This window comes from Pan paniscus, chromosome 9, assembly GCF_029289425.2.
Source record: "Pan paniscus chromosome 9, NHGRI_mPanPan1-v2.0_pri, whole genome shotgun sequence".
NCBI classification, from domain to species: domain Eukaryota; kingdom Metazoa; phylum Chordata; class Mammalia; order Primates; family Hominidae; genus Pan; species Pan paniscus.
This window is the reverse complement of record NC_073258.2, coordinates 134,593,438-134,619,722: the sequence shown is the minus strand read 5'-3', so window position 1 is coordinate 134,619,722 and position 26,285 is coordinate 134,593,438. Positions and strand designations below refer to the sequence as shown.

Sequence of the window (26,285 nt, the reverse complement as noted above, 5' to 3'; positions counted from 1 at the left end):
ACTGAACTCTGTCCTTCTATGGGTCAGCTACTTGGCTTTCTTCCAGCCCCTCTTCCAAAGCCTCACACATCCGGGAGCTGAATTGTGGCTCTCTGGTTGTCCTTTCCAGAACACTTCCACCTGCACCCGGGAACGCTGCTGCACCTGAGAGGCTGGAGGCTCTGAAATACCAACGGATAAAGAAGCCCAAAAAGTCATCCAAGGGCTCTTCGAAGTCAAAGAAACGATCCGGTAAATGATGGGCAGTGGCCCGCCCCGCTCCTCCCACCTTGCCTTGCTGTTGTCAGGAGGGTTATTGGGCTGCCGTTGTCAGGAGGGTTATTGGGCTGCCGTTGTCAGGAGGGTTATTGGGCTGCCGTTGTCAGGAGGGTTATTGGGCTCAGGGCCCCAACCTTGGGCTTTCTCTAGAATTGAATCCACAAGCTTCTCTTGTCCTTTGTTTCTTTTTTTTAACACTATTTTTCAAGCAATACACAAACATAATTTTCATATACAAAACGAGAAAGATAAGGGAAATCTATCTGATTGCCCTTCCAATTTGTTTCCACTCACCTGGAGAACTGTCGTTTTCAGCATGTGTGCCTTTGGAAACTTTTCTGTGCCTACAGCTTCAGAAAATGTATCCTATTGTTTTAGTGTGTTTTCAAACAACACAAATAGTACAGATATATTTTTCCACTCTGCATTTCACCTTGCACATAACTCTATCTCCTTCCTTACTTCCCTTCTATCATTTCAGGCCTTCTAGTGAACAAAGGCATGACAGGACCCCATGTGGAGCTCAGGGTACACTGCAGCCTGGGCCCAGCCTCTGCAGGTTGGCTACACCCTTCTCAGTGAGATGGAGTGAAGCCTCCTTACCCCACAGAGAGGGTGCCTCTATCGAAGTATGTCCGATGTGTATCTAGCAGGGATAGGTAGCTTCTGAGTGCAAAACGAATTTAGCCCTCTTAAAGACTAGAAAATTCTTTAATATTTGTTAAAAACCCTCTTTTCATGAATGGTTTTAGGAGTGTTGTGGCAGTCTGTCAAGGAAGAATGCTGAACAGCTGCTTTGCAGAGCTTTGATAACTGTTGTAGAGTAACTCTCTTTATAGACAGGATTATGGGAGAGTGTTATACAGAAATTCAAAGCCCCACGAATCTCTGGGAGACGGTGATCACTTATGATCACTTAGCCTTTGGCTGGTACTAGTATACTTTCAGTTTACAGATGGAAATACTGAGGCAGAGAAAAAGAAAATGATGTTTTTAGGGCTTGGGTTAGAAACTGGAGCTCAAAGCTGCATTTTCAGCCAATTAAGCCCATTGTTAACCCATTTAAGACCCATCAATATATAGTTTTTATATATGTATAACATATATTTCTTTATTGCAAAAAAAAGTCACATCAGAGACCTGCATTCTCTCTTGTTCTGATGGCAGTGGTCCTGTTACCAGTTCTGTGGTGGCATCTTCCAAATGTCTGTCTTTAGCCCTTCCCTGAGGTCATGGCTGATATTTCCAGTTGCCAGCTGAACGTGCACTTGGGTGTTTCATATGCCTTTACGATGTCTAAAGCAGAGTTATTGATCAGCCTCTCCAGGTCTGCTTCTCCTCAGCTCTTCCTCAGTTTAATCACTAGCACTGGTACGCACTGGGGTGTCAGGCCCCTTAATTCCCAGATTCTTCCCTTGCCTTCATATCTTACATCGAGCCCGCTGGGTAATGCCTGTAAGCTCAGCCTTTGCAACATATCCTGAATCTGGCCACTTTCTGTTGTCTCTATTGCTAACTCTGTGTTCTGAGTCACTGTCTGTCCCACCTTGACTATTGCAGTACCTCGTGGCTGGTGTTCCAGCCCTATCCTTGTACCTTGCACCGTGGACTCCACACACAGCCACCACGGCGAACTGCAGGACACATAGCGGCATCCTCTCTTTCAGTCACGAACACACACGTGCAGGCGTGTGCGCACATACACAAACACACACACACTTCTGATTAAAACCTCCCCATCGTAACCAGATTCCCATCGTAACCAGAACAGATTTCAAGCTCCTAGATGCCCTGCCTGTCTTTCTTGCCTCACTCTTTTCCAACTGAGATGACCTCCCTTCTGTATCGGGGACACACCACATTTACCCTTAACTTGGAGCTTGCACACATGCCATTTCTTCTGTTGGGAATAATTTTTCTTCAGATCTGTGGAAGGCTCATAATTTAAGATGCAATTCAAGTGTTAACCCTTTAAGGAGCGGAGTAATGCCTCAGTTGACCCTATTTTATCTTTGTAGTATTTTCAGTAAGTGCAAATTTTATTTCTGTGTTTTTAAAGTCTTGACAGTTTGTCTCTTCCTCTGCACCCTCACATGGATGCATAGTCTTTGAAGCCAGCAAAGGCATTCCTGATTAATCTCCAGAAGGGCCATGAGGCAGAGGAGAGGCCCGGGCAGTCCAGGAAGGGTCAAGGCCTGACCGTTGCATGCGATTAAAATCTTGTATAAAGTCGGTCATTGCTTGGGGCAGATGAGAAAGATGTCCCGAGTCCCAGCCTGTTCCTTCCTGATCCCCAGTCCCTAGAATGATGCCTAGTACTCAAGAGGCACTAAAAGAAATATTTGTAGACTGATTGAGAAAGAAATGAATGAGAAGGAAAATCCTCTCCATTCCACTTTCTTAACTCTTATTCAAGTGAAAGGAGCAGGGTCAGGTTGCTGGTTGTCTTGCCGCAAAAGAAGGTGGTTTCTCTGCAGCAATTCGGTCTGGTCTCTCTAGACTCAGGTGATTCCTTTGTTTCAACATTAGAAACCCGGAACAAATGCAGGTGGAAAAGGTGAGCGGGCTGCGTGCTTCCTTTTCATCCGCTTGCTTCTCTTTTGCGTCCCTCTTCCTTTCTCCCTAGACGATTCTGCCTCCCAGACTCAGCAGCTTCCCAACTCTCAGGTTCTGTGGCCCGATGAAGCTGTCTGCCTCCGAAAGAAGAAGAGACATTCTCGTCCTGACCCCTTTGCCCGGCTCTCAGACTTGTGCCACCGCCAGCTTCCGGAAGACCAGACAGCGATTCTCAACAGTGTGGACCACGATGACCCAGGACATGCCACTTTGCTGTGACTCCACCCCACTCTAGGTGTCCCCGGGGCGAGGTTGCTGGGCTCAGGCAGGGAGGGCCACTGTGTGGGGGTGTGTCCTCCTCCGTCTGCCAAGGGCGGCCCAGACCTTTGTCCTGCATGCCCCCTCTTTTGCCAGAGCGGGTGTCTCCCTCCAGATCCTGGCCGCCTGTCTTCAGGACGGAGGGTGGGCACACCTTCCACCTGTGGGTCGAGGTCAGGAAGTGGATTGGAGACTGGGCAACACCTGTCTCCTCCCCTCCGCCCCCTGCTTCACTAGGTTGAGTTTTCTCATCTCTTCCAATGTCTTTGGAAGTGAAGAGGAAAGCAATGGCTTTTACTGCTCTCTGCTTCTGTTTCAGTTTTTCAAGTCCTGGAAGAAGGCTGGACTTAATGTCCATCTTCCACACCCCACATATATATAGATATAGATACAGATGCATATGTCTGTAGTGTGTGGGTTTCTCTATGTGTGTATATATATATATATATATGTACATTGAGGCAAAGTGCTGTTGCTCTCTGTGGTCAGTGGAGGCAGGAGGAGGAGGGCAGTGGCCAGCTGGGGTTTGCGAGCAGGGCTGGCTGCACGTTGGCCAGGTGCCTGACATCTGTCTTGGGGGATTCTTTCTCCCAAAACAAGATCCGTGTCTCTCAGCTGAATTCTCCGTGTGTCTCCTACCTTCTCCCACCCAGAGCAGAAATGGGGCCTTGCTGTGATTACCGGCTGCCTTCTATGGGGGTTCAGTAATGAGTTACTGCAGAACTAAATTCAAGCCTTTGTTTCTTGGTTCCTGGGTGAAGAAGGGGTGGCCAGGCTCCTAGACCTGCATCTTTCTTCCTTCCAGCGTGGCTCACGCTGCAGAAGTAGAGGCTAACTCAGCCGCGGGGCTAAAGCAAGCCTCTGGTGCACATGTCCAGCGCATCCGTCGGCACCCTTCCGCCCAGCCAGGCCGTGAGCTCTGTGGCCAAAGTCTCCCCCACTGCGGAGCCACCTGTGCTAGCGCCAAGCTGCCGGCTCTATTTATACCGTCCCCGGCTCAGCACTCTGTGCAGCGCTCTTCCACAGCGGCTGATTGGATCCTCCTTTGCTTTTGTGGGAGCTAATTCTCCAGATTGATTAATTACCACTTGTGCGGAGCCGCCTGTGGCTTTCCCGCACTCACCACGTGCTGCCTGCCGACTCTTCTCTGCCCCGGGGCCTTCGTCCTCCGGTGGACCTGAGCTGCAGGGGGATGGGCTCAGGTGAAGCTAGGGCGCCTCTGGCTGCTGGGGCCTGGGACGCTCTGGATCCTGCCCTCTTTGCCCAGTTCTATTCTGTGGCTGAGGCGTAGGAATGAAGGCGGGAGGGGTGGTGAGTAGGGTCTGGGCACTGACTCTTCCTCTGCCAAAGTCTGGTCCTGGTTCAAACTCGTAGCATCCAGAAGCTTCCTGAGATCATCTTCCCACTAAGATGTCTCTCTGCCGGTAAGATATGGTGCTGCCCAAGGGCAGGGCAGAAGGCCCCGAGGGCGGGGTGGAGGGGAGATCTGCCCCTCCCCCACTCTTGTGTAGGAGCCCCCCTTCTGGCTTGGCTTAGAATGAAGGTTCCTTGAAGTATTTCCTTCTTGGTGCTGCTGTCTTGGTGGGTTTGGGGGCACCCACCTCTCCCGAGTTCCCTGCTTGGACGTGAGCCACGGCAGCATTGGACGGCTTCTGCTGGTCTCACGCAGCTGCCATGGGCTTGGCCCAGTGACCTCGCAGGATGAGGCCTTGGATGGCTGCTGTCTCTTCTTGGCGTTTCCATCTTAGGGGATGGACTTCTTCTGTGCCACACCGGCCCTGGTCCTTCCTTTCACCCAGGGAGCTGAGGACCAGCTCCACCCTTGAGGTTTACCGTGCAAGTAACACGACCGCAGTTCCTTTCTGAACACATCTGAAGGGGTCATGGTGAGAGAGGCACGCAGGGGCTTCTGAGACTGGGCCGTGCACCCTTGGGGTGGAATCTGGGCCTTCCGGTTGATGTGCTTCTCTGGGGCGTCGGAATCCACTTGACCGCTGGGCACCAGCTCTGTGAGATGGAAGAGCACACAACTCTTTGTGTTCTTTTTTCCAGGTAGCACACCCTCTGCCCCCGCGTCGTGATGTGCTGCTCACTTGGGCGTCTCTCCTGGGGGATGACGGGAGCCGGCTTACCTGAGGTGTTGGGGTGGGAGGTGGGGGCTTACCGCAAGCTGACGTGCAGCCTTTGTGCACTGGCAGTGTGAGATTTCTACCCCAGAGGAGCTCACGGGGCTCAGCCAGGCCCTGGGATGCACTGGGATGTGGGCATCAGGCTGTCAGCCTTCAGGATGAATTTGGCCTACTTTTCTGAGCACCCTCCTAGGAATTCCAGCCCTCAGGTTAGAAAAGAAGAGGAGATGATGAGGTAGAAGGCTTTGCTTCTTTCGGATGTCATGAGAGGCTGAGATGCTCAGGCCGTGGCTGTGCCTTCCAGGGCACCCCCGTGCTAACCCAGGTGCTGACTCCTCCTCCGCTTCCTCTGGCAGTGCCCATGACCTCAGCACGTAGACCCAACGCGGGGAGCCGTGCTTTTCGCTGGTCACCGAGTGGCTGCTGTGCTGTGGCTTCCCTGGCTAGGGCAAGGACGTCAGGTCTGCCCATCTCTCAGTGGCCTGCCACTCATTCAGCTCCCCTGAGGGCTTCCTCCTGTGACAGTGTCCTCGGAGGCCAGCAGCCCTCCTGCAGCCCGTGGACGGCGATGGGATTGGTGGAACGCAGTTCCCTCCATGGATAGAGGGCGAAGATGTCACAGGCACAAGTTTAGGTGCTGGGTATAGGCATGTGTGACAGCGTGGTTGTGAGCATGTGGGTGATGGGGGTGTAACCACCTCTAGGGACCAGTGTACTTCATAGTCTGCCTCTGAACAATGGCAGTGACTACTGATGAGCTTCTTAGGACTTCGGCACTCACTCTGTAGGAGATCGCGCCTTCCAAACTTCCCCTTTTACGGTCTGGCGGCCTTGCAGTAGACACGACTCAGATGTAAACCTGCTTCTGTGTCTCAGATGTCTGTCTGCCTCTTCAGCATCGTGGCTGAGAACTGTGGCTGTTGTAGTGTCAGGTGACCCACAGACCAGGAAGAGGGGGAAACGGTTCTTAGCGGGGCCTGGACAACTGCATTTGCGTGGGGAGAGAAGATGTACAATGAGGCAGAGAGGCGAAGCCTGTCTCGATTTGCTGGTGGGCTGCCGTGGGCTCCCACCCGGTGCTGAGCGGGGTCCTGTGCTGGATTGTTGGGGTGGCTCTGGGCCCAGCATCTGGGAGTGGCCCTGCCTGCTGCCAGTCTGCCTCTAAGCAGCTTCCCTGGAGAGACTGGGGGTAGGACAGGCCTTTTGAGATCCTGCTTTCTTAGCAGGAAGGACGCCTTTTTCCCAGCAGGCTGGCGGGGTCTGTGCCCTCCTTGGAGGTGCTTAGTCCCACAACCATGCGCTTGCGGGAAGACTGAAGCCGGGTGGATTGAGCCGAGTATTTCTTGTTATTTTTCCATGCTCTCTGTCTTTATTTTTGATTTGTGATCTAAAATATTTGGGGTTGAACTGATTTAATTTATTCCTCTGCCCTTTTTGTGCCGAGGAAACTGGGGTAAGGTTCAAATGTGAAATTTTCTGATTTTATTTGGGGTGGGGGACAAGGTTGACGAAACAGTAGCTTCTAGGGAGAAACAGATTTCACGGAGCCTCCAGCATCTTTGGCACTGCCCACGATCTGAATCTCCAGGGCTGAAGACTGCGTGGCTGGAATCTGTTTCTTCCCATTTTGTTAGCAAAAGCCTTTTCCAGGCTTGGGGGTGGGGTGGGGGAAGAATTGTACATAAAGTACATTTTATTAATCTGTAGAGAAACCTAGGAAAAGAAAAGCTAATGGTTAATCTTGGGCTTGCTTTGCTTGCATGTAAAGGAGCTTTGGGGGCACTGCAGGGATGGTTGGGGAGCTGCAGGAAGGGGCAGAGGGTGGAGCCGAGCGGGTCATGGAAGGCTCTGTTGAGTCCAACCTCTGTGGTACTCTAGGAGCTGTGCACATTCCCACTGGGGCTTCTAACCCAGCCCTGCCTGGGTATCTTCTTCAGATAAAGTGGATCTAGTAGGCAGTGTGTAGAGCCCCATGTGGCTGTGTGTGTTGCTTTAGGGAGGGGGCCAAAGAGGTGCCTTATTGGCCAGCTCTAGATTGACTAGGGTAATGGATGGGGCACTGGTGTTTCAGGAGGGGGAGTTGGAGAACTGGAGGGTGGAGGGGAGGCCTGTGTGCTTTGCCAGGTGTTGGTGAGGCTGGAAGGGGCACAGAGGGTGAGGTCAGGCATGGGTTAGGATGGTGAGACCACCCCAGGGGACACCAAGCCTCAGCATCTCTTTGAGTCATGTGATAACTTAGTTACTTGTAAGGGTGCAGGGTACACACTGGGGGATCATCCCAAGATGACGAAGAATGATTGCCTGGTGGGCATCTGGCTGGGGAGTGGTGGCCATGCAGGGCATGTGGGAGGGGGATCTGGGCATCAGGGACGGATTGTGGGGTGGGGTCCTGCATGTGAACGCAGACTGGATCTTGGGAGAGGTCTTGCTTCTTAGCTAGATCTTCCTTGCTTCTTCTAGAATTAGCCTCTAACACTAAGTGCCCAAACCAAACATGGACATCTTCTTTATATTGTATTTCAACTTCATTTGTTTTGGGGGCTCCTCAGGTCCAAAGCTGAGAAACTTGTCTTGAGATGCCCATCCTATCACCAGCTCTTCATCAGTGGAGAAGGAAGTGCCATTCTCGTTTTCCTAAGCTGCAGTGGTGGGTTGCCTCTCCGTCCACAATCTGAAAATGTTCATGGGCCTTGGTGATGGCGATGGTGATAGAGAGGGGGACCTGGAGCCTGACGTGCCTTCATCCCCCTTTCCTCTTGAGGTAGAGAGGCTTCCTTCAGGCCATGAAGTTGCACAGTGGCTTCGTGAGGCCTTCTCTTTACTTTCTCTTCTTTTGATAGGCTAAAGTCACTAGTCTGTGGTGGAGGTGGGAGGGCAAAAGAGTTTCACCTGAAACTCTTGGCTTGACCAGCCATTCTTCTCTCTTAAATGTCTCCAGCTCTGCTTCTTTTTAGATTAAGAGGCAGAATGAAAAATCTCTTCTTTAGAAGAAGTCAGTAAACCAAGGATCAAAGCCCAGATTGGACTTTCGCACTCTTACCAGCTTGCTGTTTGGCTAGGGGTACCAATCACCACCCTTCCCTCTGACTGCGAGTGAATCCACACTGGTTCAGAGCCTTATTTCTGGGTTCCTGTCTGTACTCTCAAAACCTTCTTTCAGGAGCAAGTATAATAACCCCACCAGATGTTCTGTGTGTTGGGTTGCCGAGAAGGTGGAAGTTTTTTTCAACCTCATTTTAAGCTGTTAGAAAAACACTCAGTAGATTGAATTTGGTCCAAAGACACCACCATCCCCTGAGGGATCCCATGTAGGATAAGGACAAACGAAGCATCCGTACAGGGGTCATTAATGGCTGCTCACATCTTAGAGAAGGAAGAGTCTGGGTATCTTGGTTGCCATATACTCTGGTGGAACAGTGGCCAGTCATTAAAATCACATGGGTGTTGTCTTCTGCGGTGTAGAAGACAGTAGTAGTAGTTAGGGTTTCGGACGAGAGCTGGTGAAAAGCTACCAGCTTTGGAGCCCTGGCTGGGAGAGCTAGATTGGACAGTTTTAACCCCGTGGCTCAAATGCTCAGCTCCTGTCACTGGTCCTTGGTTGTCACCATTCCCATCACACTAGATGGGGACGTGAATGGCTGCCTGGGCCTGCCTTTCTTTCGGGTCTTGAAGAAGTGTGCTCCACCAATCCTACCTCTCTGTGGCACTGGATTTCCTGGATTTATTTTGCGAACTAGGGCAGATTCTCCCTCGCCCCCCTGTATACACACCAGTTAGCTTCCCTTCCCTTTTCCTTTCCCCACTTCTGTATGGCTCCAGGGATCGTGAACATGTGCGTGGTTTACGATGGGGAGGTGGTGGGAGGGGCAGGGAATCTCGGAGGGCAGGGGGTTGGGCTGGGGAGGGGACTTGCATTTTCGGCCTTAGAAATGCTGCGGGCATGCACGTGTGGGGTTTCCACATAAGCCATGGGAGGGGCGAGTGCCCAGCCCTCCTCACGCTGGTGGTAGAACCCAGGGCTTTGGCCTCCTTTTGGCATAGTGGTCTATGAAGCTGCATTTCTGGTGGAGGGATGGGCCTCCTCACGGTCATCTTGCAGTTCTTGAAAGGGTAGTTGTCAGCCACTCTATCAATGAGGTTTTATATGGCCTCCCATGAACAACGAGAGGTGTGCCATGGCCGACGGTGTCCTGGCAGGGCTGGAGAAGGGATTGTCTCATGTGTCCTTCTGCAGGCACCAGGTTGTCCCCCTGGTCTCTAACCCCCAGCCAGCTGTCTAGTCCAGTGTTTCTTTTCTGGATTCAGGAAGTAAGTGGGGTGTGTGTGTGTGTGTGTGGGGTGTGTGTGTGTATGTGGTGTGTGTGGTATATGTGTGTGGTGTGCATGTCTGTGTGTGGTGTGCATGTCTGGTGTGTGTGTGTGTTGTGTGTGGTGTGTGTATCTGTGTGTGGTGTGCGTGTGTGTGGTGTGTCTGGGTGGTGTGTGTGGTGTGGTGTGTGTATTGTGTGTTATGTGTTGTGCGTATTGTGTGGTGTGTCTATTGTGTGGTTGTGTATGTGTGTGGGGTGTGTGTGGTATGGTGTGTGTGTATGTGGTGTGCGTGTATGTGTGATGTGTCTGGTGTGCGTGTGTGTGATGCAGTGTGTGTGTGGTGTGTGTTGAGTGTGGTTTAGTGTGTGTGTTATGTTGCGTGTGGTGTATGCTTGGTGTGGTGTGTCTGGTGTGTATGTGGTGTGTGTGGTGTGTCTGGTGTGTTTGGTGTGGTACATGTACTGTGTGTGGTGTGTGTGTGTGCTATGTGTTTTGTGTATTGCATGTGGTGTGTTATTGTGTGTGGTATGTGTGTATTGTGTGTGGGTGTGGTGTGTGGTATGGTGTGTGTATGTCTGGTGTGTGTGTGTGTGATGTGTCTGGTGTGCGTGTGTGTGATGCGGTGTGCATGTGTGTGATGCGGTGTGTGTGTGTTGTGTGGTTTGGTGTGTGTTGTATTGTGTGTGGTGTGCTGTGTGTGTGTTGTGTGTGTGTGTGGTGCGTGTGTGGTGTGTGTGTGGTGTGTGTGTGTGTGTGGTGTGTCTGTTGTGTGTGGTGTGTGTGAGAGAGATTTGTACAGACATGCTGATTTGCCTGCGTAGCGTCAGGCCCAGGAGACCCTCCTTTGTTTGGCTCTTTTGCTAGACAACTTCTGTTTGGGTAGGAGGGTCAAATTAGTAATGCACCATCTTTAATGTATTTTTTATGGAGACTGTACATAAAATTATATAAATCTACAGAATTGGTTCTATTTTAAGGAGAGAGGGGAATGTATGTGGGAGGCAAGGATCAGATGCAATCGTGGAGACTGGGAGCTTCGGGCGAGTGGCACTCGTGGGGTGTGGGGAGCGGGAGGGCAAGAGATGAGTGCCGGGCAAGATGGGCAGGGGCCCGTGCCCTCTGCACACATATATAAATATAAAGAACACCTAGATAAAGTCTATATATCTCTATATCTATATGAAGTCATAGTTTGCTTTATTTTTGTACCTGTGCTTAGAGATGTTTTGAGCAGTGCTACCTTCCCAGGCAGTCTGGGATACTAGCTCATGCCTTGACGCCACCTCCTTCCCTGCTCTTCCTTTGGTATTCTCTCTGTTCAGAGTTGCTTGGGTCTTTCTGATGGAAATGTGTATATACGAAAAGTTTGTAAAATAACAAAACAAATAACCCACCTGCAGGAAGGACAAGTGAGCTGAAGGTTGTGTGGAGCTGCGGGATCTGATAGCCCTGAAGAACCACGACCAGTGTGTCTCTTGCCACTTGGGAGGGATGTTGACTTGAACTTCTTTGCAGAGGGGCTTAACAGGGCAAGGCTGAGGAGATGAAAACTGACTCCGTCCCCACGTGGCTGTGGAAAGGTAACCAGTTCCACAGAGAAAACCTGGCTTCACTGCATTAGAAAGGGGGTGGTTGAGACTACCTAGGGACCTACGGTGACACCTGTCTTGGTTTGTAGCACTGTAGCTCAGACAGCTCAGACCGCTCATAGAGGGCACGGCAATGGGAGAGTTTGTGAGGCTGGCTGCCTGGGCTTGGTCTTGGAGAACACATGGCCTGTTTAGTGTTGCTGCAGATTCTTAGAGCCAGTGTGAATGTGGTATGTAGTATAAATATGTCATCTATGTTTTTTTCAGTTATTTTTAATTGGAAATAAAGTGCCATTGCAGATAGGATGCTCCAATCCTGGGACACTGAGTGGAGGATGAGGAGGGAGAGATGAACTGTGGGCCGGCCTGGGAGAGTGGGTCTTAGTGGAACCTTCCTTCTGGCCTCCAGCCGGGGACTTACAAAACTGAACAATGTATTGGCAGAACTGGACCCACAATGGGAGATTCTGGGGAGCAAGAGTTCACTTGTATCTGAGCAGGAAGCAGTGTGCCCTGAAGAATACCTCTCTGAGCAAATTCCAGACCTCACACATATGCAAGGGCTCTGCCTTGCAGCCTCAGCAAGCGTCTCCTGGTGCTAGCTCCTTCCTGACTTGCCCGGAGCTCGGAGTGATGTATTTGAAGCCGGTGCTGGGCCAGATGGTGCAGGCAGTGAGGAGAGACTCAGGACTGCAACCTTTCGGCTCCTTATTCCTGCTCATCACTCAGAAAAGGGCAGTACTAACCCCTTTCCTAACCAAGACGTGGCACTCCCTAAGAGCTCTTGTCTATAGAGTTTGGTCCTTAGAGGAAAGCAGATGCCTTCAGCGTGAGAAGGGCTTGGTTGACAGTTTTGGGGTATTATGGGAAGAGTAGGTTGGGGTAAAGCTTGAGTCTAACTCTTGATCCTTACATGGACCTGTGAGGCCCTGCCATTCAGTCAGGCACTGTCCTTGGGTCCTCAAATTAACTGCTGAGAACACTCCCCACTTTCAAGGACGCTAATGGGAAATGGGCTCTGTCCATGCAGCTGGAAGGATCCAGTGCCGGTGCCACTGTCAGTGTGTCCATCCTTGCCTTGAATGATCTTTCTTGCAGGCTCCTGCAGCTGAGTGTTTCTTGTAAGATGTTTCAGGGGGATTGGGCAAGAAGAAGAGGTGCAAGTTCTGTTCCCTTCCCACCTTGAAGCCTTCCCAGGCCTCCACGGTCTCTGCACAAGGGAGGCTCCCATTACCGTTCTGTTGGCTCCTAAACCCACCATCCCCTCTCTTTCTGTGGACTCTGCCTGACTTCTGGCCACATGCAACCAGCAGAGTAAACTGCTCCAGCACCACGGGCATGTCCTCGGGCTTGCCCTCCCACCAGGGCCAGCCCAAGAGTAGGTCCTCAGCAGCATCAAGGTCTGGGAGAGCCACTGGCCCACATGTCACCATTCTATTCCTCAGCCTCCAACGGGACTCTTCATTTTGGGGAGGGAAAGGGAAGATGGGGCCATAGCCCCTACCTTGAAATTGTACAGTGTGGAGGGGATGTTAGTGCCTACCTGTGACCTTTCTGCTCCACTGCTCAGCAAGATGAGGTAAGGGTGGGTGTCAGAGGGGACCTCCAGCTTCTCTGAAGAGCCAGCCCTTAAGGCACTTGGAGCAAAGGTCACTGAGATCAGCTTTATGTGGAGTAAGGAGGAGGGCTGGGAACCGCTTGTGGCATCAGTTTGGGCGACAGGTGGATGAGTGTGCTCCGATGGAGCTTTTACGGCCCACAGCCACTGCCAGGAGCCTGAGCTCTTCCCCATGCTTGGGACACGTTCCTTGGTCCCCACAGCAGAAAGGACATTGAATTTTGGTGCTTTTCCCTTTTGGTAGAAGGTGGAGGTATCTGAGGAGTTGTTTCTGTCTTGCTACCTCTGTCTACTATATAGAGCAACAGTCGGGAATAGGGAGATGTGTGAGAATCACTCTCCCATGGATCAGTGTGGGCCCTGTCCCTCTTCCCCACTGTCACCAACCAGCAGCTTGGGGAAAAGGCTCTGTCGTGGATTTTTGCTGCGCGCTTCCCGCTTCCACTCTTCTTGGCGGTAGATGTTCATGTTGATCCACTTTGGGCGGTCTGAAAGTAGGAGGTGGGGGAAGAGGCAAGCCTGCACAGCACACTTCCTGTCCACAGGGGGTTGCCTGTGGCATTGGAGGGTGGAGTCTCAGAGTCCAGGGACTGGGAGGAAGGTACTTGTTGGGATGGTCTTGATTCAGGAACTTTAGACTGAGGTGTTAGAAAGGGGAATTGTTGGCTACGGGAGAAGAGCAGTTTAACGCTCCACTTGCTAAGGTGTCTGTATCAGTGTCAGAAGGTCTTGACCTCCCGTTCGGATTTAATTTCCTAACTGCCAGGTGTGGGGCTGGGGATAGAGGGCCCAGAAGGGGGCGCAGTCACTGACGTGAAGGGACCACATCCCGCTTCATGTCAGCGACTCCTGCCCCTTGGTCTTCAGTGTTTTTCTCTTCCCCAGGAGGGACTTTGATCATGCAGGATAGAATTCTCCCATCGCACACCTGGGGGCAAGTTTTAGATGAGCTTCTTTCCTCCATTTCACCCGGTGGTCTGAGGACACACAGAGGGTGGGGGTGAGCAGGCAGTGTGGGTGGGGAGGGGCTACCTCCCCCAGACCCCTTACAAACTCTGTACCTCTCGGTGCGCGGCAGCCTCTTTCTGTAGTTCTTTTCTGGATATGACTGTCAGTTTCGTCATGAGATTTCTTGCTCTCATTTCGAACTCTTTCTTTCTTCCACTTTCTTTGGGGGCGACCCCCGATCCATGCCAGGTCTTCCTGTGAAGACCGTTCCAACCTCGTTTCCATTTCTTGAATGTTGAGTATTACAACATCACTGCGCTAGGGTGCTTCATGGTGCTGTTCTCGAAGAGGCCAGTTGGGCTGAATCTCCTTCCTCCCACTGGCTCCTGATATCTTGCGTATTTTGTCTTCTTTCTGATTTTTCCCTAGGGGTTTGGGGTGGGTGACTTAGGGGCGGCTTTTGTGTTCTCCCTCTCTCTCTCTTTCTTTTCTGTATGTATGTATGGACTGGTTAAAGTGAGTTTGGGCAGCTGACTTTATGGTATGGGTTGGCTGACTTTTGTTCAACATTAAAGACAAACCAACAAATTGTACAGCTGCACACAGAACACCTTTGAGTGTGAACTTGAATGGCAACTAGAGGCTTACTTTTTGAACTTCAGGTATGTAACTCAAAAGTAAATAAAAACACTATTTTTTCAGTAAGCTTTTTTTTTCTTCTAAAAGATGACTTAGAAATCAAACTATAAGAACCTGAAATCGGTGCTGTACCAAAGCCTTATATGAACATATTCTACACTCTGTATAACCTGTCTGTGAGGAGCTCCCTGCTCTATCACCCTCTTCTCAAAAGCCTGGGAATGCCAGCGCGTGCCAAGCCTGGGGCTGGGTCTTGGGGACCTGTGGGCCAAGGGCACCCTGGGAAGTAAAAGATGACAGTGAGGATGGGACACCCTTCTGCTGCCTGAGCAGACTGCAAGGAAACCAGATGTGTGTGTGTGCGCGCACCTGCATATATATGTGTGCATACCTGTGCGTGTGCGTGCGTGTGCGTGTGTGCACGCAAGAGAGTGAGAGCGGGAGAGAGCTCACAGGTGCACAGTGTCATGGTGAATGTACTAAGTACGAGCTTGAAGGGAGGCCCAGGTTGGCTCTGGGAGTGGGGCGGTGTGGGAATGAAGGGGGGATGCTCTCTCCCCTGTTTTCTGCCTCCTCCCCTTCTCCGTCAGGGAAGGGAGGTGTATTGGAAACAGCTACACTCTCAATCAGGTGCTTTTTTTCCCTCAAAATCTCCAAACTCAAAGCATTTATAAGGGGCCCTTCCAATGGGCAGGCACCCCCAGCCACCAAATCACAGACTTCCCAGAGTAGGAGGAACTTTCTCCTCCCTAACCCTTCCTTGGTTTCCTGGGGAAGAGGGTTCTTCCTGCAGGGACCCTGGGCATCCTGCTCCTGGGCCTGGGCCTATAGACTGCCCTGCCCCTTCTTCCCAAACACTGAGAAGACCCCGCTGGAGATGACCCCAAAGCCACGCCTGCTCTACGGCCCTAAGCAATAGACGCCTGCCCTGGCTGCTGATGATGGTGATCCCTTTGTCCTTTGACTTGGCAGTCAAAAATGGAGTGACACCCCAGACTCAGGAAGAGAACCTGCGGCCTGCCTCAGCTCAGGCCACCACGCCAGGCTCCACTCGCTGGTATTTCCAGGCTTGCTAAGTACTAACCAACTCATCCCCAGTAACACTGCATGTTCATATCCTGAATTACAAATCAAAATGCATAAGCAAACGAGAATAAAGAAGGCACACATCAAATGACGAGATGTGCAGCCAGTGCAGGTACCCCGGGAGTGTTGCAAGTTAAACTGATGAAAAGACGTTTAGTATTTAATTGCTCCTCATGTAACATTACTCTGCTTCAGAAATGTTTTGTATTTTGATATAAATAAACATTTGCTAAAAAAGTTCATTTTCTAATTTTTTTGTGTACCTAGGGAGTACTTCCTGATGTTGTCTCACCCCTGGCCCTAGGTCTCCCTAATCAACCCACTTTAAACTCACGACTCAACATGATTCTGAAAGGATTTGCGGCTGGGAGATGAAGAGGTTGCCTTTCGTTCATTGAGCACACATGTACTGAGGGTATACTGTGTGTGAGTCACTGTTTAGTTCACTTGGGGTGCACAAGTGAACAGGCCAGACAAGGCTCCTGCTCCTGGAGGGCTTTCATTCTAGTGATAGGGACAGAGAATGAGTCATTATTGCACTAAGAAAATGACATCGAATGGCGTAAGGCAAAAAAAAGGAGCAGGGTAAGGGGCAGCTGACGTACGGAAGGAAGGAGGGGGCTGCGGTTTAGAGCGCTATTTTAGAGTGCTCAGAGAGGGCCTCAGCGGGAGGCGGCACTGGAGCAAAAGCAGAAAGGGGGTGGCTTGTCTGGTGAATGCACACACTTCTCTTTTGTAGGCTCTTTGCACTGGCTCTTCAATTATGTAATGATGGTAATTTTTTGGTTGGACTCTATCTTTGTCTAAACGAGTCCCCAGCCAGCAAGTCCTGCTGGCCCTCGGCAAAATCTCATGCAAGAGTCGGGTGTGATGGCCCCTCTGTCTCAGCCTTTCTTTTCCCCGAGAGGGAGGGATGGTCAGGCTTCGGCATCTCACTCTGTCTCCTCCAGGGTTGAGTTTGGGGACTTGACTTCCTGCCCTGGCCCGTCCTCCTCCCCTTCTCATGCTGGATGTAGGCAATGCTCCCCTGGTTCCCTAGCAATACCTACTAGGCTGCCTTCTCATTTTATTTGGGATTTAGGTGGAGATCAGATGCCAAAATACGATATTCCTGTTTATGCGTACCAAGAGGAGAAAACAGCCAAATGATAAAACCAGCAAACGGACAGAAAAATAGGCCCATCTATACATGAAAACACCTGCGGTGGGAAATTCCCTAACAGCTGTGAGATGGGCTGTTCGCCAGGCGGGCCCTGTGTCCGCACAGCTTTCCTCTGCTTCAGTGATCTGCCAGGATTCTCTTTCCTCCCTAGTTTCCATTCGCTCTTTCCTCTGCCCTCCCCTGCTCTTAGCAGGCCATGATGAAAATCTTTTTGATGTCTCTTCTACATTTGATCTTAATTTGTAAGAGCAGATGCATGGAGTGTCTCGCAGTCTCTTTCTTATGCATAGGTGAGTGTGGCCAAAGTTGCCAACCCCACCCTGTGAGAGCCAGCTCTCAGCTCATCCCCGAGGCTGTGGGCAGTGCGGTACTGCATTCCCGGCATACCGTCGGCATTCTGCAGGAGCAGCTGGCTGACCTCACAATCCTGGAACATTCACAGGCTCTCTGGCAAAGCTAAATTTTAAAAAAGTAGTGAGAAAAAAATAATTTTGGTCAGGAGGACCGTCTCTGTTAGATTTAAGAGACGTCTTAAATCTGTTAGATTTAAGACCGTCTCTGTTAGATTTTGCCTCTTTTTAAGATTGGGCCTAAATTCAGGTGCTCCGTACTTGAAGAAATCCTTTCATTTTTATTTCATCTGACGCTCACGATAACCTCACAGGTTAAGTAAAATAGGTCTGATTTATCTCTTTTTTGGTCAGAACCAACGAATGAGCCAATCGATGGCCCTTCACTTCTTCGCCTCTTCTCTCTGCCTCCCTCTCTCCCTTCATCCTTTCCTCCCCTCATTGCTGCTCAAAGGCTTTAAGGCAGCAGGAAGTTGCCTAGAAAATAAAAATGAGGCCCAGTACTTTTTCCCTTAGGCCTCCTTTCAGGTCCACATGACACAGTCCCAGGACACCCGTGTTCCCCAAGTGAGGTCATGCAGCCCCTTAGGTCTAGGAAATGGCACTTGTGAACCCTGCTGAGCAATGCCAGGACTTTCATTAGTGGAAGTTTGGGTGAATTATGGTGCCAGAGAAAGAGTTAGGGGACACCAGGTGACAGCAAACTTTCTGGGCTTTCTACACCTTGAGATTGTGCTGATTTCAGGACCCAAGCTCTGCTGTGAGGTTTTGGGGAGAGACCGAGCTAGTCCTGGGGTACTCAGCGGTCTGCATCATCACGCAGATGGTGTGCTGTAGGTAAACTGGCCAGTCTCCTGTGCCCCCAGCCTCCCTTTTTGGGCTGTTTTCCCCATTTCCATGGAACCCTTTCCTCTGTGGTCGGGGCCTAGGAGCCATCTGTCTACAAACCTAGTGCTGAAGAAGAATTGCATGATGCCCTGGTTCATCAGCCTAGAGAGGTGGGCAGCACCCTGCAATTCCCGTCCTACATTCATCACTGCTTTCGCGAAGCTGCTTTTGCCTGTGCTTCTCAGCCTTGGTGGAGAAATCATCTGCATTCACAGTGGCTTGCCTTCGCCCCCCCACCCCTGGAAAAAGTCCTTGTCCTGCCTGTGCTGTTAAGAAAGAGGTGACCGGCTGGGCGTGGTGGCTCATGCCTGTAATCCCAGCACTTCGGGAGGCCGAGGCGGGTGGATCACGAGGTCAGGAGATCGAGACCATCCTGGCTAACATGGTGAAACCCCGTCTCTACTAAAAATAAAAAAATTAGCCGGGCCTGGTGGCGGGCACCTGTAGTCCCACCTACTCGGGAGGCTGAGGCAGGAGAATGGCGTGAACCCGGGAGGCGGAGCTTGCAGTGAGCCGAGATCAAGCCACTGCACTCCAGCCTGGGTGACAGAGCGAGACTCTGTCTCAAAAAAAAAAAAAAAAAAAAAAAAAAAAAAAAAAAAAAAAAAAATGGGACCTTGGGGAAATCCCTTGGCCTTTCTGAGGCAGCTGCCCGCAGGGAGGGAGCCAGTCTTTCTTGGCAGGAGACACACGTCTGTGCAGACGCACAGGGCGCCCGTCTAGGTCTTCGGCAGCACAGGCTGAGTGCAGGGGTCTGCAGCTCAGTGGCATCCTCCGAGGAGAAATGCCACTTTCTCCTTCTTGCGGGCAGTCCCCCTCTCTATGCCAGATGATTATGAAGCATTATCTCGCTTGGTTTTGAGGGAGAAGCACGCCCTTTCCACCCACATAAGGAGGGGGAGGGAAACGCCTCTTAGCACTTCCAGGCACTCCTCAGAAGGCCAGTGACTGGACTTCAACCTTCCGTTTCATCTCCTTCCTGCTGCCATCCTGGTGTGCTGCTACGGCCAGCTGTGCGCCTCTTGTTCAGCTGTGCTGGAAGTAACCAGCGCTCCGTGACAGGGCGGGATGCTCAGCTCCTGTGTGTCCTCAGTTTGGGGCCTTAATCATCAAAGGGCAACAGGAAGTGTCCCTTCACACCTGAGGCCCCTTCATCCTCTCGTGGGTGTGAGCCTTCACAGCGGCAGCTCCTTGACCTCAGACAGCCTTCCACTGCGCTTCGTTTCACCGGCTCCTTGTGCGTCCGCCACACTAGTGTGGAAGCCCCTTGGCAGTGGAGCCCCCATCAGTCCTGTTGGTGGCCAACCCAAAAGGCACACGTCTCAGAGGAGCAGTGTGAGGAGGGAGAAATGGCCTGGAACCAGCAGAGAGGCCTGGCTTTCCCACAGCCTACATTCTAATGTAGGGATCCAGCCAGTCACCCAGTCAATCAACAACCCAGTCACTGTGAAAGTGTCATGGGCATTATGCAGAGAACCAAGTAGGATGGTGTGGAGTGACGGGCGGGTTGTAGAACTGAGTAGGATGGTGTGGAGTGACGGGTGGGTTGCTTTCGGTTGGGTGGCTAGGGAAGATGGCTTCGAAGTCACATTTAAGCCTCGTCACATTGTTGAGAAGGGGCCAGTCAGGTACAGCTCAGCAGAGAAGAGCCTCCCAAGCAGAGGTGCTGTTTCTGCAGACCTGAAGGTAGGAGTGGATTTGGTCTGTTTGAGGAATAGAGTGAGCCGTGAGTGGGAAGGGAAGGAGAGAGCAGCGGAAGAGGATGAGTGACACACTAGGGCTCTGTAAAGGGAAGGAGGGTTACATTGTATTCTTAGGGTGCTGGGAAGTCATCGGAGAGTTTTAAGCTGGGCAAAGCCTTGGTCTGATTTATGTATTAGAAATACCCCTCTGACGGCTGGTGGAGAGCGGACTATAGGAGGGTGAGAGCAGAGGGAATAGAGAGATGACAACGCCATCCACAGTCCCAGCTGAGAAGCGTTTAGACCAGGACAGCCACAGCAGAGGCGGAGAGGAGGTGACCAGTTTGGATCTGTGTGGGAGGGGCGACAGACTTGCTGAAAAGCTTGCCGTGAGAGTGAAGAAAAGAGAGGAATCAAGAATGACTCTGGCTTTTGACCTGAGCAACTGAGAAAGAGGACTGGGGGAGGAGGAGGTATGAAAGCGGACAGACATCAAGAGTTGTAAGGTCTGAAACGGTCCTTAAACTTCCCATTGCAGGTGTCAGGTCAGATGCCACTAGACGTGTGGGCCTGGGATTCCAGAGGGACCCTATCAGTGTAGATACAGGTTAGGGAATTGTCCTCAGAGAGATGGTATTTAAATCCTAGAAGGGGAGGATAGACAGAGAAGAGAAGGGGTGCACACAAGCAGCTGAGTGTCGCGTACAGGTAGGTAATTAATGATGTTGACAAGGCGGCCTCAGTGGTACGGTGGGGACAGAAGCCCCGTGGGAGTGGGTTGATGAGAAAGTGGAGACAGTGACTATTGACAAATCTTGGGCTAGGAGGCAGAGGGGAAGTTCTGATGGCACAGCTGATTGCTGAGTGGAAGTTTCCCAGGACATCATAGCTCTAGGGCTCAGGAGCACTCTGGGTGCCAAAGTGTCCTATCCAGTTCCCCTCTAGTAGATGGGTGTGCCCATCCCCTGGCTTCTTTGCATGTTGGTGGCCCATGGTTCACAGGTGCCTCCCACCCTGCTCATCACTGGAGAGGTGCCCTTCACTGACGTGAGCCCCCTTGCCCAAGAAATGACAAGCTCCTCTGCCAGGAGTGACCCTCAGCTAATGGCTGGCACAGGGATACTAAAGGCCACCTGCTTGCCTTAAAGAGAGGATGTCTCTATGATGCTTTCCAGGATCAGGCCACAGCTAGAATTCACCTGAGATGACATCCTTCATCACTTCTTTCCCCAATCCTGTCTAGCTTTCCTTACTTCTTTAGTTTTTTTCTTGGATGTTTCCATAATAAAACACCCCCTACCCCATTGCCTGGCTTAGGCTTTGCACCTAGAGAACCCATTCTAAGACTGGATGCCAGGGGACTCTAAGGTTGGAACTCAGGAATTAGGTCACTCACCACTGGCTGGCAAAAGGACCCCATCATAGCGGCAGGTACAGTATTAGCAGTTGCTGGTATGTGTTAGCAGTGCAGTTGCTAAGATGGCCACCCATGTAGAACTCAGGGAAGGTACAAGGAAAAGGGATATACTGGTTCATAGAACATCTTATATTTGAGAGGTTCTGAAGAAAGACCACTGATAGGAACTGTGGGATGGAGTGGCCGAATGCCCTTGAGGCTTTGAAGAGAGGAAAGGCAGGACCAGGGCAGCCAATCTCCAATTTAAAGCAAAGGAGAGTCAGCATGCCTCCTTGGTGGCCTTAAAGAGACTCCCATATGCAGCAGGAGGGCAGAACAAGCTGAAGACCAGACCCAGGACTTAATTGTTAGAGAAGAAGAATTCTGGAGCAGGCTGAATCTCAGACCAGATGAGTCTCATATGCCAAAGTCAGGGTCTAATAGGAAAAGACTGAGACCCACCATCTGGGATGGGAACAGAGAGAGAAATGTGTTGGAAGACTTTGAGCCTCCAGATTCCCCAAAACTTCTGGTCCTGCCAAAATGGCCTTCCCCGTTTCTGGAAGACAGAAACCCCTCCTTGCTTGAAGAACAGGCAGATGCTTCAAATGAAGCAGGTATTCTACAAGAAGTTCTTGACTTCCTCAGCAGCTTTCCCATCCACAGATGCCCCATTTGTCCCTTCTTATCACTTAGACCAATAAGAGAATCAAGGCTCAGCATATCCCCCTAGGCAAGCATTGGGTCTGCTAAGAGAGGAGAGGGATTTCTTCAAGGAGCTGAAGGATCTGGCTAGTGTGTGTTGGGCACAGACCAGGGAGTGTGCTTGGGGGTGAATCCTGAGGGTCCTGGGACAAGGGGGCCAGACTAGAAAGCTCTTCAGGGGAGAGTTTGTTGTTATGGGGGCACCTACCAGTGATACAGGTTTTAATAATCTTGCCAGGGCCCCATAAGGCAATTCTTACGGCTGCTGAGTGGTTCCTAGAGGCTTGTTGAGAATGACAGCCCACATGAAATGAAATAGATGTGTCAGAACTCCCTTGCAGATCATGGCTGAAGGGATCCAAAGGCTTAGGGAAATGGGCGTGCTAGAATGGATCTACTCTAGAATACCAGAAGACCCACTGGCTGCCTGTGCTTTTTGATTGGGCTGGAGGACTCTCCATTCACCAGGGAGATAAAGGATGGGTTGGTGAGAGGGTTCCAGCATGGATGAGCAGCTCAGCACAGCTGTCCTCGGGAGGCCAGGGCTGAGCTTGAATGTGCTGATGCAGAACTGAGTGTCTACTGAAGCCTACAGAAGCTGTTGTGATTTGTGGGGAATCATGAGCAGCAGTCCTTCTGAAGCCCAGAATAAGAAAAGAAATGGCATCAGTGCCACCATGAAATATTGGGCTGAAAATCCAACTGATGTGGTTAAAAAGTAAATCAATAAAAGGTTAAAAGAAAGTAAAATAAAACATTGATTATTTTCAAGTGATATGAATATCTATACATAAAATCTGTGAGAATCTATGGACAAACCATTGGAAACAGTAAGAGAACCAAGCAAGATTGCTGAACCCAAGGTGGATGGAGTTCTTTATACCAGCAACAAAACAACGTGTTTTAAAAGGCATCTTTATAATAGTCACGACAACAACAAAACGAGAAGACAATGGGCAAGACCTTTATGAGTTAAATGGCAAGACTTCACTGAGAGACAAGAGAAGGTCTAAAATCACGTGGACATCAGATTAAGACAAATGAGCATCCCTGTCTCCATGTGTCGGTCCTTTCCCCGAGGATGTGGTCCCTTGAAGGGCCTGGCTTTCTGTCAGGACTGACAGTTTGCCTTACAAGGGCCTGTGTGTTTGATACCTCTCCCCAGGGGCCAGTCCCTGCACTTTTCTTAGAGGTTGGACCCTTCCCCTCTCGCCTACCTCGCTCTCTGTCAGATCAACTAGAGCATCGGCCTATACTTAGCACTCTGGTTTCCAATTCTCTCTTCACTTTTGGCTAAAGAAGTTATCAACTCAGCTATGCATTCAGAGGCATGCTTGCTACATCCTGTCCAGCATTCTAGATTTTAGGGGCAGAGGCTTTTTAGGCTATCTGGTTGGCCTTGTTACCAACACTGAACACCTCCATCCTTTCTTTGTCTCTGTTCAAAGTATGCTGTTTGACTTTTCTAGATCGCATATTTGTAAAAATATTTTTCAATCCCATGGTGTCTGTTTTTCAGAGGATCATTCAGTTCATTCACACTGAGTAATGACTGTTATACTTTATACAGCATTCTACCTTATTTTGTATTTTTTATTCATTTTATTTTGTGGTTTCCCAATCATCGTTTTCCTTATTTTTGCTGGTTGCTGTTTATTTTTCAGTTGTTATTTACTGCTTTTTAACCCCCTTATTAAATTTGGGAGTTCAACTATCATTTTCCATTCCATTAATGATAATGTTCCATTTCTAAGTACCCAAATCCATATTTTCTTCATCACTATTAAATGATAGCAAATGCCAACTTTTCCTCTATCAAGACACTCAGTTATCTGACCGCTCTCTCCACCTTGCGTGTGGTGAAACGTTAGGACATTTTTACTTCCTGACTTTTCTCTTCCCCAACTTGAATGATGCCTTGGAACATTTTTACTGATGTCTTTCCATCTTAACACCCAGGTTTTGCTGAGAGAGTTTGGTACATTTATTCTAAGCTATTATTAGAATTTATCTTTCAGTATGTAGGTGTCTTTTATTTAAGATCCTTATTTCTTGGATTACTTGTTTTCAGGTGCTGATTTTTAATATATACGTACTTACAGGCATATATAAAATATCTCTGAATGCATATAGGTACATACATATTTGGATTTGTGTATATTTGTTGCTCACCACTTCCTTTTCTCCGTCATCTTTTATTTGTGTTTGGATTTTTTTTGAGAGTAAAGTCTTTCTTAGATAGGTTCATAGGTGCTATAATCTCTGGACCATGCATTTCTACAAGTATCATTTCTGGCTTCTGGTGTCAGCAGCATGGCAGCAGCAGGTGGTTTTTAACCCTCTTTCAAGGCATTAAGGTGAGAGGAGTCTCAGCTGACTTGCTCAGCGCTTCTTCAGCTCCCTGGAGGTCAGAGAGAACAGGCACAGTCCTGTGGGCTTATTGTCTTCCCCTGGGGTTTTCCTATCTCTGCACACTAAACTTTCTCCAGGAGCCACCAAGTTCCTTGTCTGGCCCTGGGACTTTTCCAACACGTGTCCCTGAGACAATGTGTTGCGAGAAAAAAATGGAGCCTCAGGTTAAATCATGAAAGTAGTAGAGATTACTATGAGGACACACAGCAGGGGAATGGGCAGTGGCCGAGAAGAGAATCCTGGGTTCACCAATGTTTAAGGGGCAGGCAGAGAAAAGGGGGCCCAAGAAGGAGGAAGTGGTCAGTAGGGTCAAGTACAAGAGAAAGGTCATGTAAATATCGCCTAAATGTTTTCACAGGCTGGGATGAAAATTGAGTTAACTTTTCATAGGAACCATACATTTCAACGACTCTGTCTCATTTACCAAATAAACAGGAAGGCCAATTTTCCCAGGGTTCCTTATTCTTACATTTCTCAGACTCCTTGGAGTGTTTACATGAATTCCAGAATTGATCCTGGATATCTTCACTGCTTGCTGGTAGGAATGGAAACTCAAGAGCCTGTATTCAGCCCAAAGGAGTCTAGGGTTGTGGACCTTGCGTCTCAGGATGTCTGTTGCTCCTGCTGCTGCTAGTGCCTGCGTGGGTAGAGGCCACGTGTCCAGAGGTGGAAGGATGTAAGTGCCAGTGCTGTGCTGTGTAGGCCACGGGGAGAACCACACACGGCTTACGTAAAGTCCTAGCTTTGTCTGTGTGCTTGTTTTAGTTTCCTTTCAGGACACCCGGTTCCTAGAATCTCAAAGGGTAGGGAGGGTCTCTCCATTTTCTTCCCGTCTGCCTCCATATAATTTTTTGGATTTGATTAGCTGAGTAGAGGGAATAACATTCAAGTCCTAAATGCAAATGGATGTTCCTGGGAGGGAGAGGCAAGCAATGAATGACACCACATTGGATCAATTGGGGTTTCAGTAGGAGACACATAATGGGAGGAAGATGTGTTTATAAATGGTTGTTTTCATAGGTGTGGGAGGGTGTAGGAAGACCATGTGAGTGGTGCAGGAACCCAGGGCAGTTAGTGGCTTGCTGTCACCCCCCTTAGGCCTGGAGACAAGAAGGGAAGGAGAGGCGGCCATAATTGGGGAAGAGAAGAAGTCACATGGAGTAGGTCACCTTGAGAAGAGCAGTGACCAAGGCTACAGACAGCCCCAGATAACCTCACCAGTGTGGAGCCAAGGAAGCAGATACTTAGATCTTATTTTCCTTTTGCCCTTCAATCTCCTGCCAAGGATTTCCATAGGCTGAAGCCAACCAGCAGCCAGAAGGCACAGGAGTGCACTGATGTGGTCCAGATAGTGGAAGAGAACAGGGAGGGAGGGCTAGAGAGTGGATATTGAGACACAGAGGATACCTGGCACAAGTGTGATCTGCTTACAGAATGTATGACAGGTTGATGCTCAAATAACATGTTCTGTCACATAATATAAGAACCAAAAAAATGCATGTTGGACTGGCAGTTTAGAGCCCACTGGCAACTTGTTGAAAACAAGTGTAGTAGAATAATCAGGAGAGGAAGCCAAATTGCAATGGACTGACTCACAAGGAAGACAGTGAATGATAAAGACCCTCTCAAGAAGCCTGAGATGATAGGGAGAAATCTAGGATGAGCTAGATCTAGGAGACTGCAGGATGTAGCATATTGCAAAGATGCCCTCAGTTCTTTACTCCTTCCCGTATTCAAAGTCCTTGCCATACAGCTTTCTAGTGTCCCCCCTCTCTACTCTGGGCTTGATCAGGCTTGATCAGTGGGGTGTCAGCAGATGTTATACAAGCAAAGGCTTGAAATAAGGCCATGCTTTGGAGCTTGCCCTGTTGCGCTTGTGCCATTGCCATGAGAACATGCCCATGGTAGCCTGCTGGGAGAGCAGAGCCACATTGCTCTAATTGCTCCAATTGGAACCAGCCTATATGAGAAGCCAGTGTTGGTCAACTGATCCTCAGATTTGTGGGCAAGCCCTGTCAAGATCAGGAGAGACATCTAGCTGACACCCAGCTGATGCCTGAGGTGGAATCCCGTGTTTCCAAGTGTTTATGATATCAAGCTTTTATGAGTAATAAACACTTATTGTTACATGCCACTGGCATTTTATAGTTAATTTTTAATACAACATTATTGAGGCAATCAATAACTGATGCACAGGGTAAACTGATATTTTTATTAAATTTTCAAATGATTGAAGAC

The 26,285-nt window shown here is 49.9% G+C and overlaps 1 protein-coding gene across 3 annotated transcripts in view; it reads left to right on the top strand.

Annotated features, from left to right (window-relative positions):
• Positions 1-15,692, top strand: part of IGSF9B (immunoglobulin superfamily member 9B) — a 69,914-nt gene extending 54,222 nt beyond the window's left edge. For all 3 annotated transcript variants that reach the window (XM_034934086.3, XM_034934087.4, XM_008973263.6), the window contains exons 19-20: positions 110-231; positions 2,885-15,692. In XM_034934086.3, the coding sequence (XP_034789977.3) occupies positions 110-231; positions 2,885-3,093 (331 nt within the window). In that variant the 3' untranslated portion in view covers positions 3,094-15,692. The remainder of the gene's footprint in view (positions 1-109; positions 232-2,884) is intronic.
• The last annotated feature ends 10,593 nt before the right edge of the window (positions 15,693-26,285 follow it).